This window comes from Pimephales promelas, chromosome 1, assembly GCF_988280905.1.
Source record: "Pimephales promelas chromosome 1, fPimPro1.hap1.1, whole genome shotgun sequence".
Classification (NCBI taxonomy): Eukaryota; Metazoa; Chordata; class Actinopteri; order Cypriniformes; family Leuciscidae; genus Pimephales; species Pimephales promelas.
The window spans coordinates 37,136,181-37,154,124 of NC_142769.1; the positions used below are offsets into that span (position 1 = coordinate 37,136,181).

Consider the following 17,944-nt stretch of genomic DNA (forward strand, 5'->3'; position numbering starts at 1 on the left):
TTCACACTGTTTTGTGATCTGTTTTGTCTTTACCACAGTTTAACAGTATGTGTCCCTTCAGCATTTCACACAAACTCATGTGTTAGATCCACTTCTTGGAGAACAGTTACTTGGTATTACTCATGTCAATACCATGCCACATACTTCCTCACAGACTATCTAATTGCATGGATGGTCTTTACGCTGAAAGGTATGAATGGACCTTGCTATAGGGGCCTTCACAAACATTGCAATATGAGATGTGAAACCTCTTTGATATGAAATGAATGAATGCAACATGCTCATAAAATAAACCACAGGGAGCTTTTGTATGGCTAAGTTGGCTACAACATTTTTTTTTTCACACCGGAGGGCAATTTAAAATGAAGTAGTGAAGGTAAAATGTGATGGAAGTAATGGTAACCATTCACATGACCTAAAATAGGTATTCCCTTATACAAATATGCTTATACATTATAACATATAAATACCAATCAAAAGTTTGGTAAAGGGTGGGCTGTTTTTTGTTGTTGTTGTTGCAAGAAATTAATACTTTTATTGAGAAAGTATGCATTAAATTGGTCAAAAGTGACAGCAATTGCATCTAAAATATTAAAATATTTACTTTTATATCCTTTCCTCTGAAGCAAAACCTTATTTCTCACTTTAAAGCAAAGGCATTAAATGTATCTATCAGGTGTGAAACAGCGTCAATCAGAAACCATTTAAACACATACACAAGAAAATATTGCTTTTAAATGGTTCGCTTTTGGCTGCAAGACAGCACCTGTTTGGCTGCAAGTGGGCTTGCTGACAAGCTGGGTTGATCTGTCTGATTTGCAACCCACCCACGTGACATCCATTTACCGGTATCACGTGACTTTCTTTAGCAGCTTGCCTGTGTGTGTCTGCTCTCTTGTAGTTAAAGATGCTGCTGTGTCTGCTAATGTCACCAGTTAGTTAGACAAAGACGATAAAGAAAGCACACGACCAGGTAAGAACATATTTGTGTTTTTAACTTAAAAAAAAGAAGGACTGCACAGGTTATGCTAAATCGGCAAAAAAAAAATAACAATCCCGTTTTAATTCCATTTGACTCATTTCTCCTAAACGCCCGAACTGAATGCTTTCAAAATGTTCAATGCAAAGCGGAGAGGGTAATATGCGTTCAAATGACGCAGTGGTCGTGTCTCATATTCTGCTCCCTAGAAAAACAGGATGTAGCGTCTCATCTCATCGATTATTATTAAATGCTTTAACTGTTCGTTACGTTCATTCAAGACATTCACCATTGTGACATTTACTTTCTGAACAAGTGATTTATAAGTGCTGTATTAATTAGCCCACCACTCAAATCTTAAACACAGCACAGAGTCAGACTGCATTAACAGCGTTTAAAACGCTTGTAGGCTATGGTTGTTTTGTTAAACAGCTGATTTGCCTGAGGGGGGATAAACTCAACGCTAAAGTCTCGTAATGCAGTTTCAGAAACTGTATTTATTTAGAGTGTTAGCTGATATGTTATACTTATCTTATTTTGTATAGAGCCCAGTCTTTCTTTTCTTTAACGCGACACTGAAGTGCGTCTTCTTAACAAAGAGGGTTGCCAAATAGTAACTTGTTTTGATCGCAGGGTGAAGTTGTTGTTGTTTTTACGTGATTTTTAAAACCATCTTTTGTGCTGCCAAAATTAGGAATTTCTTGAGAATATTGTTTAAATGAAAAGTTATTATGATAATTACTGGTTTCTGAAAAGAAGAAGAAGAAGAAAAAATAAAAAACCCGACTGAAAAAACGCTAAACAGCCCAAAGGCTGGTTGTCTGGTCTTTGCTGGGTTAAGCTGGACTGCCAGCCTGGTCAAGTTGGTTTTAGCTGGTCTCCCATCTTGATCATATAAGACCAGCCTGGTCAGCTGAAAAAAAGTGTCCAAAACCAGGTTGGTTGGCTGTTTTTTCAGCAGGGTATGCCTACTACTTTAAAAAAAAAATGCTTAAAATGAATTAACAATCAACGTGGAATTTATTTGAAATATTTAATTAGACATGAATGACAATGAGACTGTTAGGGATAGACATACAGTAGGCTACTGCAGTCCGTTTTTCTGAGCGTCTTTCCAAAACATTTTCCGAAAGACATAGCCTATCTACAACACATATTCAAACACACACTTACAGTATTTATACTTCTATTTAAATATTTACCTTTGAGGTTTAAACATATTATCTTGTGCTAATCAGTCTGTATCAAACAGATAAGTGCACATTAAGGAGAATACATCAAGAGCATCAATCAAAAGCAAGACAGGTTTCCACAACAAGGCCCCTTGGCTCATTCAAAGCAAATCTAAAATTATGTCATTGAGTTTCCAAGACTACGACAGTGGACTGCCCTTTACCACTGTAAACTGATGTGTCATGAGCGCAGATGTTTTTGTGAATTTTCCAGTTCTGGGAAACCTCTTCTAGGATGGGAAACAAGCCTCAGGGAAGGAAAACTCTCTGGGGAGAGTTTGGGAAAAATTGAATCAGTGCTTGTTTATCAATTGCATCCTACCATTTCATATTAATTAAAAAATATGCCCTCAGATATGCCCTAAAGACAAGCAAGAGTGGACTGTTGGTTTTTGATCACACTTAGTGTCATGACCGTTTTACAAAGATAAATGTTGATGTACGTGGTTCAAGCCAAATAATCAGAGGAATGTGCTATCAGTTCTCCACAGTAAGAGAGGTGAAAGCAGCGGACATCTTGTGCTCAATCATTTATAGAGGGTCAACAAACAGTCAGGACTAAACGTGTGATTTTCCCTCATTTAGAAACCCATATAGACCCTGATTAAACTTAAACGTTAACATTTACATATCATGATCATTTTCAGCTTCTAATTGGGAGATGGATTGTGAAATGTTTGAGGGAAGAAATACTTTCTTGTTTACGTGATATTAGTGATGCAATCTTCACACTAGCTTTTCGTCAATTAGGTACAGTACATTTTGCACATATGTAATATACTTATCACAATGACCTATGCTGACTTCACACCATCACTAGACTTTAGAGACCGGATGTGACTTTTTAATTATGTGTGGGTTATTGCACAAAGCCCATTGCAATTATTTTATTTATAGTATTTGTATTAAAAAAGGCCTTTATTTGTATATTTTCAGTTTATTTCAGTTGAAGTTTTAGTGATTTTATCATGTGCTTTTGTCATTTTTATTAGTTTTGTAATATTTAATATTGTGTCATTTCATTAGTATTTTAATATTATTTAATATTACACTTCTCCATTGACTTTCATTGTATGGACAGAAAAACATTGTAAGACTTTTTTTTCTTTTTAAATATCTTCTTTTGTGTTCCACAGCAGGAAGTCATGCAGGTTTGGAATGACATTTGGGTAAACAGAATTCCTGTAACTTGTTTCTGGTTCGTCTTCTCTATCAAATTAGATAAGGCCGACGAGGGCCGCTCCTATCTCCGCGCATGTACGTCTGTGGAAGAGCATGGAGGACAACACCGAATCTAAAAACCTGAACGGCCAGTCTGAGGGTCCGGCAGCCCTTTCAAAACCCAAAGAGAGCATGCAGCTCAAAAAGGAAATCTCTCTCTTGAACGGCATCAGCCTCATCGTGGGGAACATGATTGGCTCAGGCATATTTGTGTCGCCAAAGGGCGTTCTCATCTACAGTGCCTCCTACGGACTGTCTCTAGTTATCTGGACCATCGGTGGCATCTTCTCAGTGGTAGGTGCTCTCTGTTATGCCGAGTTAGGCACAACAATCACCAAATCTGGCGCTAGCTATGCCTACATCCTGGAGTCTTTTGGAGGCTTCATAGCGTTCATACGTCTGTGGACATCGCTGCTCATCATCGAACCCACGAGTCAGGCTGTTATCGCCATCACCTTTGCCAACTACTTGGTTCAGCCGCTCTTCCCCAGCTGCGAGCCGCCATATTCTGCTTCTCGACTTATTGCTGCAGCCTGTATCTGTGAGTAAGGTGTACACACCGTACTGTTGCTCTCCACCCTTGTTTTTCACATTCTTTAACTTAATTCTCTCTTCCTCCCTCTCTGTTTTCTCACCCTGAGATTTAATGAGCTGCTGAGACCCGTTAAGGTCTAACTTTAATAATGTCATCGGGCAGTTAATGAGTAACTTGTTTTTGAGTCCATGGAGCCCGTTCTTCTGGTTGTGTGGTGCCTCTGCTCTTATACATGTTTCACTTGGATACCTTCAGCAGCCTCATTAGACATGCCTTTCCAAATGAAAGAAACATTACGGTTGCCATGAATACCACCAAACTTGTTTGTATCACCCATTAATCCATTCAAGTTGTTATAATAGTTTAATTGCTGCTTTAGGGAGTAACCATTGTTGTCATTCATTTACTTTTCAGTGTAATTATGTCAACATACTTATTCTTTTGCTAACATGCCAACTATTCATGATGTTTCAGGCCTGCTGACCTTTATTAATTCTGCTCATGTCAAGTGGGGTACCAGGGTGCAGGATGTCTTCACTTACGCCAAAGTGCTGGCCCTCATTGTCATTATTATCACTGGGATGGTGAAAATATGCCAAGGTAAAAAAAATATACTCTACACAAGCAGCAATCTTATAAAGGTGTTTTTGTAGGCCTACATGTTGTTCTGAGCCAGATGTTGTGAGATTTGAATCAGCTTAAAGGGATAGTAACGAAAGGAAAATTCTTTCATCCTTTTACCCTCATGTCCAAACCTGTATGATTATTTCTTCTGCAGAACATACAAAAAAGATCCTGAAAACTTCTTTGTTTTTGTTTTTCTTCTCTTCCATCCATACAATGGAAATCAGTGGTAATCAAAACTGTTTGCTTACCAGCATTATTCAAAATGCCGTATTTTGTTTTCTGTAGAAGAAATGTGGGCACACAGGTTTGAACAGTAGAGAGTAAATGATGACATAAATATTTTTCTTAGTTTATTTAACAGAGACAGTGCACACTAATAAGCATTACTGTACTCCGACCCTAATTAAACAACTGGACCAGCTAATTAAGGTCTTACTAGGCATACTAGATACTAGTTCCAGGCATGTGTGTTGAGGAAAGTTGGAGCTCAACTCTGCAGGACAGGACTTCAGGACTGAGTTTGGACTTTCATTTGTTGTCCCTGGACAGAATGTTGAAGTCACCTTAAAAACAATATAAAGTCAAAATTATAGAGTGCCGAAGTTACGGCGTCACTCTGTTGGCCAAAACGCGGAAGTGAGTTAGCATTTTAGCACTCGGTCCGGTTCCTTAGCTCTAAAGTCTATGGGTTTTTGCTAAATCGCCTGAAATAAGGTCTGTGGTGAAAAAACCCTCTAAATATTTTAACGTTTTGATCCATGACATAGAACGCACAGTTATAACCAGCTTGTGTTTTTTTTTCAACTTTATTGTGTCTGCTCGTGTTTTTAAAAATCTTTATATAGACTTCAAAATGTATACATTTTGGATTAACTTGTAAAGATTATCTTGATAGACAAAATGTGTAAGGGTCACAGCTCTTTGTTAAACACAGATCTTATTTTTTGCGATTTTCCAAAAGTCTATGGGGAAAATGCATAGCTTTTCGATCGAGGGAACCCATGCGCCGCTAGCTTCCGAGTTGTCCTACAAAGTGACGTCATCACTTAGGCACTCTATTTTCAAAAAAATCATGTTATAGCCATGCAAAAGCATAACGTACTCGCAGTACTGTATATTTGACATATAAAACTATAAGAGCAGAACCACAATACAAAGTGTTAAGTGTTATACATGTTTCTCTTTAAGATCCGCTAAACTTTTCAGTACTTTTGTAATGTTTCCCTCACAGGTTTCTCAATGAACTTTAAGGATTCTTTTCAAGGTTCGTCTCGTGATCCAGGAGATATCGCTCTGGCATTGTACTCGGCTCTATTCTCATACTCGGGCTGGGACACTCTTAACTTTGTCACAGAGGAGATTAAGAACCCTGAAAGGTACTTCTTTGAGACAGACTGGACCGTTTGTTCCTGTTCCTTTTGTGAACATACTGCATGAAAAAAATAGGTATTGATAAGATCGCTAACACATCTGTTCATGCGTATCTCAGGAACCTTCCCCTCTCCATTGCGATCTCCATGCCGATCGTTACGATCATCTACATCCTCACCAACGTGGCCTACTACGCTGTGCTTGACATGGGTGCCATCCTTGCCAGTGATGCTGTTGCTGTGGTGAGTTCATAGACCTCTGTGTTGTCAATGTTTGTATTGTCTGTAATCTAACCGCTAATATTTCCCACAGACGTTTGCAAACCACACCCTGGGAGTGATGAGTTGGACCATCCCCCTTGCAGTTGCTTTATCCTGTTACGGCGGTCTTAATGCTTCCATCATTGCTGCATCTAGGTCAGTCTAAAGCTTGATTTACACATTACTTTATAAATTTACACATTAATACTTGACGCATTAATAATAAAAATGAGTTTTCAGTTGAATTTTTGGGGAGTAACTTAATGTTGTAATGCATTACGTTTAAAAGTAACTTTCCCCAACACTGGTCTTATTATTGGGAGATACAAGGGTCAACCATTGGAAAATGCCTAAAGGGGATATAACACACACACAGTTTCTGACAATCTCCTGTTAATCTTGAGTACCTATAGAGTAGTATTGCATCCTTCATATCTCCGAAGAGTCTTTAGTTTTATCAGATTTATAAAAGACAGATGAGCTATTGCGAGTCTTTCGGAAAACAGCTGAGCTCCTGTACAATACATCATCGCATTATCCCTGGATAACTTTTGATTCACTATACGTTCGTGTTGTTAACATTATATGCAGTTTTGCGCCAATTGCCAAAAAACACAGACATTTGATGTTACTCACCATCTATAAAATTCCGACGGGGGCCGCCATTGGCTAACAAGCCTTCACCTGCTGTTAGCATTCCATTGACTCCCATTCATTTTGGTGTCACTTTGATAGCGAATAACTTTCTGAGGCACCTAAAGACTTAATTTGTCCATTGTTTATTTCTAAAAAAACACAACAATGTATAGAAAGCTCCATTACCTTGTATATTACATTGTGGCCCCATAGAAGCAGTTTTTGTAAAAATAGGCTAACGATTGCATCAAAACACGCGACTCTCTGTCGCACAGTAGAGAAATTATAGTACAGGAGAAGAAGCTTGCGTGCAATCGGGGGGACGTGGAGGCATAAAGTCGAGGGAGAAGCCCATTGAGTTGTAAAGTTGCTCATGTACAGCTAATACTCACGCTCTCCGGCTGTGCAAGATTCGTAAGGGAATGATTCAGATTCCTCTTGTCACAGCTACTAGAAGATGTACAACTGTCAGACAGGTTGCTCACGTCACATCTACGTCATCAAGCTCTTGAGCCTGCGCAGTGCACTTGGCAATCAGGAAGTGAGTGCTTCTAATTGACACTTTTCTCCGTTGAAGTCTATAGGCTCACTGTGTCCATTTCTTTTACTGTCTATGGGCCATATCTGCAAGAAACTTTACAAAACTTATACAAATCCTGAAGAAGTGTATTTGGCACAGAACTACTACATATGTCCAACTCATTTTTTGAAACTTTGGCCCTGTTTAGCATGAGAATCCAACTCTTTAACAGTGTGAATAAGTCAGAATGCATGACATAGCACATCCCCTTTAACTTTGTGACGATGTCGTCATAAAATAAGCAACTAAATGTTTATTTATCCTAGATTTATCAGTCATCTTTCATCTGTAATATAATCCAAGTTCATTATCAACAAAAGTCAAAACAATGTGTATATAGTATGAGAATCTACGGTCCGAACGGTCGTCATAAGATAGCGGCGAAAATGATGACGAGGCGGAAGCCTACCTGGATGACGTGCGTCGTTCAAGGAGGTTGAGTTCGGCCAGAGTTCGGCGGTCGGAAGCGGACAGTAAAAGGTCGGAAGTCAGCCAGTGAGTACCTGGCGGAGCTCCGCTTGAAGACTCCCGTGATTTATTGGTTTATCCGGGCAGTTAAGAGTGTTACGGCTGCGATCGAATCAATCGCGCTCTGGATTATTAAAAGTGAAGTATTGTATCCTCGTCATGGTGGATTACTTAGCGGATGGTCGTTGAGACGCTGCAAGGCTAACAGTACGAGTGAGCAGCAGTTCTAAAATCTGGGCGTAAATGATGGATTAGGAGCCTCCAGCCTGATATTCACGTCGGGGAAATTCCAGTAAAACGTGGACCGGACTATTCAAGTAAGAAGGATATAGGCCAGTTCTGGATGATTGTTTTGACTTGACTTTTTGACTGTTGACTGTTTTTGATTGGGGAAATGTATTTATATAGTCTTTCCCTTACTGACTATGTGGACTGGATTATTGAACTATATGAACTGAACTGTTGGAATTACTGCTGATTTTGGGACTTGAGCTCATTTTGTTTCTTTTTGTAATCTGTGGTGGAACAAACTTTTGAACAGTTTTTTTGTATTGTTTTTTTTCTTCTTCCTACTCAAACTAAAGAGCCATTTGAGCCATTTGGAACTGTGTTGTTATTTACTAATATACATATTTGAATGAATTATAGTTGTCTGTCATATTGAATGTAGAAGGGGTCTATTTAAGAGTGTTTATGAGTATTATTGTATGGCAATTCTTTTCTCAAATAAGTGAGGGGTTTTGTGAAAGACTAACCAGACCGCACAAGACCTTTGAACGTTTTTGCAAACTAAATTAAATAAATGATGCATTAAAGAATCACACCAAACTAAAAACCAAAGAGTGTGTGAAAACGTTACAACGTGTGCCTTGGTAAACAATCATTAAATATTCAATAAATAATTTATTTCCTCACAAAAGCGGTTTATTCAGCGTAGTGAAGCATCTGCTCCATTAACATCCATAAAAACAGACTTTTGTTTCTTCTGTGTAGTCGTGTGTACCACATCGTTTTAAGGTTACAGGTTTGCCTTCAAGTAGCTTTGTTGATTTCTTCACACCATCATGATGAAATTAACTTAAAGGGATTGTTCACTTTGAAATTATTTTTTGATATGTTTTAGCTTACCTCAAGGGCATCCAAGATGTAGGTGTCTTTGTTTCCACAGTATTTTCAATTTTGACATTTTTCAGTCAAACCGTTGTTGTCTATCAGTCTTACACTGGAGGCTAAGGGGGTCCACCAAAGAGCATGCACAGAGAAGTCAAACTTAAACATGATTTATTGACTCGTAAATATAAGTACACATTGATGACCTAAGACACGAAACGAGCTGTTTTTGTGAGAAAACGAACAGTATTTATATCGTTTTTACTCACAGTGACGTCCAAGTGATCTGAATCAGTTGTGCAATGTCCAACTGAACCGAACTGAATCAGTTCAATGTTACGCCGGAAGTGATCGCTTGCGTGTGACGTCACTCAATATTTACGGAGATTTCGGAAGTTTTACCTTTTACTAAACATATTTAGATATACCGAAATCGTCTTCCATTGCAGTTTCCCGTAGATCTAAATATGTTTAGTGAAAGGTAAAACTTGCGAAATCTCTGTATAAACAAAGAGTGACGTGGGCGCGCAAGCGATCATTTCCGGCGCATGCGCAGACCGAAGCGCCCGTGCCGTCAGATCATTTTGTCATGGCTATAATTACAAGAGGTAAAAACGATATAAATACTGTTCGTTTTCTCACACAAACCGCTTGTTTCCTGTCTTAGGCCATCAATGTGTACTTGCATTTACGAGTCATTAAATCATGTTCAATTTTGACTTCTCTGTGCATGCTTTTTGGTTGACCCCCTTTGCCTCCAGTGTATGACTGATAGACAACAACGGTTTGACTGAAAAATGTAAAAAATTGAAAATACTGTGGAACCAAAGACACCTACATCTTGGATGCCCTTGAGGTAAGCTAAAACATATCAAAAATTAATTTCAAAGTGAACTATTCCTTTAAAGGGCTAGTTCACCCAAAAATGAAATTTTCTGTCATCATTTGTTGTATTTTTCCATTCTATGGAAGTTAGTGGGTTCAACTTTTTGGTTACCCATATTCTTCTAATATCTTCTTTTGTGTTCAGCAAAAGAAATAAACTCATACACATCTGGAACAACTTGAGGGTGAGTAAATGATGACAGAATTTTCATTTTTGTGTGAACTGGCCCTTTAAGTCCATTCTGTTTTATAGTCTACTCTAAAGAGACTGATTGGGAGTTGTGTTGGCTTTGAAAATGCTCCTGTACAATTGCAGTGGCTTTATAGTTTTATTGTTCCACTTGAACCTCTGTTTTGTTCTTCAAGTTTATTCTTAATGACTGGAATGGTGTTAACCTTTAGGAGGAGGAACAAAGCTTAGTTCAGCTCCTGCGGTTTTTATAGGAAACTACTCAATTGCTCACACCATCTGGAGGAGCTTTTTGGTAATGACTGTGTCGGGAGCCTGCCACTATTCCATGTGTAAGATAATGAGATCTGAGGACGGAGTGTTGAGAAATTTTGGGAGTGTTGAGAAAACATATTATGCAGTGCTGATGGGAATTCAGATGCTTTGGGAACCCAGTTTCATGTATGATATATTTGCATGAAATCTTTAAATAAAATAGATTTTGCCTTTAGGTCAATGTGCAAACATAATCTGAAGTTAATTGTCATGCAAAATTAAGAGAATTGGCATGCAAAATGCAAACAATGTTTGTTTTTTGTGCAATTATGTATTTGGTTTGCATAATTGGTTTGCTTTCTAAACACTTTGATAAGGTGCACTGCTATTTCACTATCATTATAAGATGACATTATAGTTTTCTGTTTTCATTTAAAAAAATTTTTTTTTTAAATGTCTTTTAAAAAAAATGTCTTTTATAGTTATTTTAGACATCAAGTTAATCTAAATTTAATTTTTTTTTCATTTTTAGGATTTAAAAAAATGTCTATTTTATAGTTATTTTAGACATCAAGTTAATCTAAATTTAAAATGAGAATTGTTGCCTGTGGCAACAAGCTAAAATATATTTTTGTTCATGTTTATTTAAGTTGACTTACTGACCCTTCTTGGGTGCACTTGAGAGGCATTTGATTGAAAGTCTCTTGCTGCTGCAGGTTGTTCTTCGTGGGAGCTCGAGAAGGTCATCTTCCTGATGCTTTGTCCATGATTCATATGCAGAGATTCACACCAGTTCCTGCACTGCTATTTAACGCAAGTACATTTCACTTACACTTTTAACGTCTAATGCATCTTAACATTCTATCTTTATCAGAGAGACTTTTTCTGTGACACGTTTTTTTTTTTTTTGCCCTATTTTTAAGTATTTTAAATGATATACAGTATATTTTATATATAAGTTTTAAAATGTTCTATTACTACATTTAGTTCTTCAGATATATGTGTTATTATAGCATCTCACTGTCTGGGATGTTTGAGGTTTTCTGTCTCCATCTAGTGGATCAAGTAACTAAGGTTGTGCTTTCTGTGTGCAGTGTGCCATGGCTCTGATCTACCTTGCAGTGGAGGATGTTTTCCAGCTGATTAACTATTACAGCTTCAGTTACTGGTTTTTCGTTGGCCTGTCTATCGCCGGGCAGATCTACCTTCGCTGGAAGGAGCCAGACAGGCCCCGACCACTGAAGGTGAGGCAGTAGAGACTGTAGGCCTACAGATGGAGAATTTTTTAGCACCTTCATAACTTAACAATAACATAAAGAAGTGTATGATCTGTCACTGTGCACCCATAAACCTGTTACAAACAATTATAGCCTACTATTATATGCACTATTTTCAAAAGCTTGGGGTTAGGATGATTTTTTTTTTAAATAGTTTTATTTAGCATTAATACTTTAAATCAGCAAGGGAACGGTTAATTGGTCAAAGGTGACAGTAAAAATCGAGTAATGTTAAAAATAAATGTGGATCTTTTGAACTATCTTTAGAATTAAAGAATCCCAAAAATATATCATGGCTTCCACAAAAATATAGTAAGCAGCAGCACATCTGTTTTCAACATTGATAATAACAAATGTTACTGCAGAACCAAATCAGTGTATTAGAATGATTTCTGAAGGATCATGTGACACTGAAGACTGGAGTAATATGCTGAAAATTCAGCTTTGCCTTCACGGGAATAAATTTAAATATATTCAAATAGAAAACGGCTATTTTGAATTGTATTTCTTTTTTTTTTAAGTAAATGCAGCCTTGGTGAGCAATTAGAGACTTCTGTAAAAAATTTTTTTAAAAATCTTAAAAATTTAACATTTTTAAAAATTACCCCAAACTTTTCAATGCAAGTGTAAAAAAACAGGTTAGTTAGGACTGGTTCAGAAACTTAAACGGAATAACTGTCGTTAAAAGAAAGGGAAGATAGAAATCAGGGACATTGAATGTGAAATAAATGTTTTCCTCTCTTCTCTTCCATCAGTTGAGTCTGCTGTATCCCATCATCTTCTGCATGTGTGTTGTGTTCCTAGTGGCTGTGCCACTTTATTCTGACACACTCAACTCACTCATTGGAATTGCTATTGGCCTCTCTGGAGTTCCTGTTTACTTCTTGGGTATCTATCTTCCTGAGTCTAAGCGCCCACCCATCATCACTAAATTACTAAGTAAGTATCACAGACTTTAGCACTAAACCAGGGTTCCTCAATTAATTTTTACCAAGGGCCAAATTCTGCTGACAATACAGAGCCAAGGGCCACCAACCACAATGTTATGACCTCAATGTTTGCTCTGCTATTTTTGTTGTTGTTGTTTTGTTAAAAAGAGTCACAAATCACCACATAGCCCAATTATTCTATTTTTATTTATTTGTATTCATTATTTTCTTTTTCAAACGAGTCTGTTTTATTCAAGAAATTTTGAGCAGATGTTAAAATGGCGTTTGGTATTGTCAGACTTACAGACAGCCACGGTCTGCGTGCATAGCAAACACGTTGGCTTTGCATTGTGGTGGTCAGGCAAAATAAAACAAAATTGTTCAGTCCATTCAGATTTGAATCATCTGTTTTCTGTGTCCACTTTTCTTTTCTTCGCACTTGCCATATTTCCGTTGCGCGCGAATGCCTAGATACTGCGTTTGAATTTTTGCTTACACTGATGTTACCATGACAACCTGGAAAAGAGCGCGGGCCAAACATTTTCCTTTCGCGGGCCGCCTATTGAGGAACCCTGCACTAAACCTTTCATTTGTTGACAAATTCAGAGCCAAAATGACAGTGGCAGTGATTGTATATAATGCTGGCATGAAACGGACGTGGTTACAGTCTTTTGTTCCCTATTGTGACGTATATTCGAGTGAAACGGCTTCTGTGATATTTCTGTGATCTGTCCCGCCCTCGTGCCAAAAAACACAATCAGAAAAAGAGATGTTGTAAGAGGGAGAGGAAGTTATTTTGATTAAATAATACAAGGGCACATAAAAAATAAAATAATGATGTGCACAAATAATTAATTTATAATAAATATACAAATATTATTGATTGGTCAATTTTGATTTCATGGGAACTTTAACATGACATGTCTCCCTTACACAGATGCCATCACCCGTTTCACCCAGTTCACATGCTTTTGTGTGCTCACCGAGATGGACACTGTTGATTAGAACACTCTGACTCACAAACTTCAGGAAGAGGAAACCAATATCTGGAGATAAGGGAAAAAGATCTTCCACACTTTAAGACACAGTTGCACTCCTGATGTCACCGCATTTGGATTTTAATTTTTAAGGTGTCGGTTAAGGTCACGGTGCACTGCAGTATTAGGAATATGACCTTATGAACCATATGGCATGAACACGAAGGCCATGTTAAAGGTTCATAATGGTACCAGCACACACATGATGCAAACACTATCTGTATTCTTGAAATTAGATTATTTAACATTTTCCACCCTGTTTATCTAACATGCTATTATTTTAGAATCTTGTCTTTACAATTTGTCAATTAATTTATACTTTTTAAAGAAAATTTGATTTTATTTTTTTCTTTGTGATTTACTTTAGCACAAATGTAAGTTCTATTATAGAACCTTTTTTGTTTTCGGAGTTGGCCAGAGGTCAGTCCTGTATAATTGCCCACATTCCTTAACTGTTTTTTAGGGGGACGGTGATAGTACACAGTTGAACGTTCATCATGTAATGAAGCATCACATTCACTTGTAGAAGAGGCTAGGTAAGAATAAAGTTGAAGAGTACATCAGATGTGCTGGAAACATTTGTCGACTCAATCTAGGAATGTTTTTTAAAAACATCTGTTGCAAGTTTGGATATTTATTATCTGTATTTTTCAAATTCTGTTAACTTCGAATGGTATCTAAATTCTTTAAATGAATTCATTTTTCTTTATTTACAATACTAAGTATGATGGATTTCTGTAAAATCAGCTTTAAATGTCCTTCAGCCAAAAAAGCAATACTTTATATTTTTACTGGTGAAAATCCCAGTTAACTCAGGATGCAAGTCCAGAAGCAATTTAGGTTTGCCTTGTAGCGTGACACTGAAACCACATTTTCAAACTGTTTGTTATTTGCCTTTATGTACAAGTGTTTCTATTAATTTATTTCAATGATTATTAATAAAACTTTTTTCTACCAGAATTGTTTGAATAAATGTAATAATTCAAGAGATTTTCAGTTTAATTCTGAAGTCTTTATTTTTTTTTTTATACACATCTACATATTTACAGGTATGTTGCTTTTGACCCCTTTTGGTTAAGGGGAACTTACAAACACTACACACATAACTGACAACACAAAGCACCCCACACTTACACAAACTCAAATAATCACCATTTTCTCCCCATACTATCTTCACGTCAAACAATCGCAAAATATTGCAAATAGTAAATCACTCATCTCACTAACGCGCAAGTCAAAGCAACCCACACAAGTACACACACATGGGCTACCACATACATTCACTTTTGACAAAAGAACATACAGCTTCACTCCACACATGTCAGTAAAAATGGCCTCTCATGCTCATTACAACACACGAAGGCTCTCAGTCAGAATCGTTATACTCTTCTTCCTCCTCATCAACATCCTTATCTTTGTCATTCTCCAACTCCTGCATCGTGTCCTGCCGGTAGCATTCCCAGCTCCTCCTGCTATACGAGTGCTCTTCACTCCAGAAACCTGGACCGAAAAATACATTCAATATATTATGATATGCCATTTGATAAAGAAATTTACGCTATTGTTTTTGTTTAAACTTAAGTTTATGCTCCTTTTAATGTCATAATATCTAGGGATAGATGAGCTTTCAGAAATTAAGCAAATATAATATCTTAGGTGTATAACCTCCATATCGCTCCTCTGCATCACTGTCACCCTCACTGCTCTCATCTGGGTAGTCATTTCTCCAGTTGGTTTCAGCGTTCTCATCATCTTCATCTTCATACACCTCTTCCTCCCAGGCCACTACATCAGGGACCTGTGAATTCAAAGAGAAAGACAAATGAGTTTTTGCAAAGATGAATTAGATCTTCAACTAACCAGGCTTAGTTTGAAATAAAATGTAATAAATTAAAGCTGAATAGTAATATTTAAAAAAAAAAAAAAAATCAAGAATGGATATAAGAATAAAAGTTAATCTAATATATGGTTAAAAACGAAGATAACACTAAAGCAACACTGCAACGAACCAGCTCTCCCTCTTGAGCGTACGGTCTGACAGACAGAATGTCTTGGATCCAGCCTGGAGTGGCCGTCTCTTGGTAGTACAAGTCGTACACATAATCATCCTCTTTCTCTCGATGTTCAATACCGAGTCCATCTCCTGACACGCTCAGCTTCTCACGAATCATCTTCACCGAGTTACACAGGATTGTCTCCGGGTCAGACACAACAGTCTGAGGAAAAAGAAAATTTCAACTTTTAGTCAATTTAATAAGGGGATAAGCTTCTGCTTGATTACTTTTGTAGACCAGTGTAAACTGTGAATACATATTTCTTCACAAACTAAATCGATAAAACTTAAATGTAGCCAAAACGTATAATCAGTCAGTGAGGTTTAAAAAGTGTTTAAAGGATGAGTTTTCTGTCAACATTGACCCTCAAGTTGTTCTAAATCCAGAAAACCTTCGTTCAACACAAATTAAGATCTTTTTGATAAAATTGGAGCAATTTCTGTATAGACAGTTACGCAACTGACACTTGCTCATAGAGAAATTCATATCCAATCTACTCATCATATAAAGGGATCATGTCTCTTCAGAAAATTTGCACTAAACCACTAGAGTTTTACGATCTCTCTATTAACTTTTTGAAACGTCAAAATGGTAGTTACATAGCCATCAATGGAGAGTACAGAACTGGCTCAGATTTTATTAAAAACATCTAAATTTGTGTTCTGCATTTGGAATTGCAAGAAGGCAATTAAATTATGACAATTTTCTTTTTTTTAGGGTGAACTAACCCTTTTAAAATGGATATTGCATGAAGTTGGCTGAGAAAATGCATAGACTAAGGGTGGATACTAGTTAAGGTTGTTGTTGATTTTATTATTATAAAATAAGTAAATGTTGAAAACAACAATTTCATAAACAAGTAACTGTGTTCAAATGTCAAATACAAATAAAAAGAAAATATTAATAAGAATGAGGGGTTCTTAAACTACATTTGTTTGTGATTTTGTTTGTGAAATTTTCTGGCTTTACCTTGCCAGGCACCTTGACATCACCATCCTCATGCACAATATCAAACACTTGCACTTCTCCCATAGCCAGGTTGTCTCGGTTCTCTGTTTGGCTGTCATCGTTCTCCTCTCCTACTCTTGCAGGCGTAGGCTCTGTTGGCAGTCCGGCCCTGTGGCTGGACAGGATCCGGTACCGTTCCTCTCGCCTGGTGCTCCATTTGACACTGCGCAGATCACCAATGATCCTCTGAGAGCTCCCTTGTGATGGCCGCAAGGCATGATGGGCAAGACGTGGACGTGCCAGAGCTTCACGGACATGTGGCTGAACCGGAGCATCCTAAAAAAAAATTTGATATATATTAACAATAGCCAAAAATATTGAAACGGACAAGAATTATGACTATATAGATTTAACCACACCAATCATTTCCATTTGACAATTATTCTGAACGCAAGTCTAGACTTTAATTTCATTCTTGTAAATCAATACATTAATTTATCCATCTGGATCAATCAATCAAGCCATCCATGGTCTACAATGGGTAACATCAAACATAAACACGTGTAATTTCACTATTTCATACTACAATGTTACCTCATTTTTACAAGCACATTTTTTATATTGTTAAGGAATTATACAGTACAAGGAGACGGTTAAAGAACATCTGCACGAACCTCAAATGTAACAAACAAGGTAAAAAAAGATTTTTGACAAACGCATTTGACAAGTCATGACGTCTTTACGTCATCAATGACCACCAAATCAATATCTCTCAGAGCAACGCTACTAAATTTCGTTTCTCCTGTCCTGACGGCACAGCAGCTGCCGTATAATCATTACCTGTGACACCACGGTGGCTACTAGTTTGAACACAGAGTTCTCTATCTTAGGCTCCTGGGGTTCTGGTTCACTTTCATCGCTGGGTTGAGCCGCCGTGGCCTCCGGACGGATCCGCTTACAGGCCAGAAGCAGCGCGTCCGCTGGATCAGTACCTCTCTTCCTCTTCACCCGCAGAATGGTCGTGCTCGGGTCCATTTCGGTAAAGACACGTCTGTTGTGTCACCACGGAGAGATTTCAGATGGCAGACAAACAAATACACGAGCCAGCCAGTGACAACAACAACCTGCGCTTGCTTGCTGCCTGCCTTTCTTCCTTTTCACTCGTTTTTTTCTCGTTTGGCGGTTTTATTGACCATAAAATTGAGGAACAGTAGCGCCACGCTGCGGCGTGGAGTTTCTTAAACGTAAAGGGTATCGGTGTGTCGCCATATTGTTGCAATTAACCGCCTGCAGAGGTCGCGGTTTAATTGGGTTTAATTAAAGGGTGACTTGAAATCCATTCGAAATCCT

General features: G+C 37.7%; 2 protein-coding genes across 3 annotated transcripts; one reads left to right on the plus strand and one right to left on the minus strand.

The window, feature by feature from the left end:
- Positions 1-800: 800 nt before the first annotated feature.
- Positions 801-14,582, plus strand: slc7a6 (solute carrier family 7 member 6). 2 transcript variants are annotated; one of them, XM_039662819.2, is made up of 10 exons: positions 801-973; positions 3,433-3,973; positions 4,442-4,567; positions 5,826-5,970; positions 6,084-6,207; positions 6,278-6,381; positions 11,066-11,162; positions 11,444-11,593; positions 12,382-12,565; positions 13,493-14,582. In XM_039662819.2, exons 2-10 carry the CDS (start codon positions 3,487-3,489, stop codon positions 13,558-13,560), a joined length of 1,485 nt encoding a protein of 494 aa, XP_039518753.1. In that variant the 5' UTR covers positions 801-973; positions 3,433-3,486; the 3' UTR covers positions 13,561-14,582. The 2 variants fall into 2 exon arrangements, with proteins under 2 accessions (XP_039518753.1, XP_088985716.1); XM_089129590.1 differs by having other exon boundaries at positions 843-973; positions 3,348-3,973.
- Positions 14,583-14,589: 7 nt separating this feature from the next.
- Positions 14,590-17,773, minus strand: slc7a6os (solute carrier family 7 member 6 opposite strand). The gene is made up of 5 exons (XM_039662820.2): positions 17,435-17,773; positions 16,616-16,930; positions 15,602-15,808; positions 15,258-15,390; positions 14,590-15,092 (listed from the first exon to the last, which is right to left on the minus strand). Exons 1-5 carry the CDS (start codon positions 17,627-17,629, stop codon positions 14,959-14,961), a joined length of 984 nt encoding a protein of 327 aa, XP_039518754.2. The 5' UTR covers positions 17,630-17,773; the 3' UTR covers positions 14,590-14,958.
- Positions 17,774-17,944: the final 171 nt, after the last annotated feature.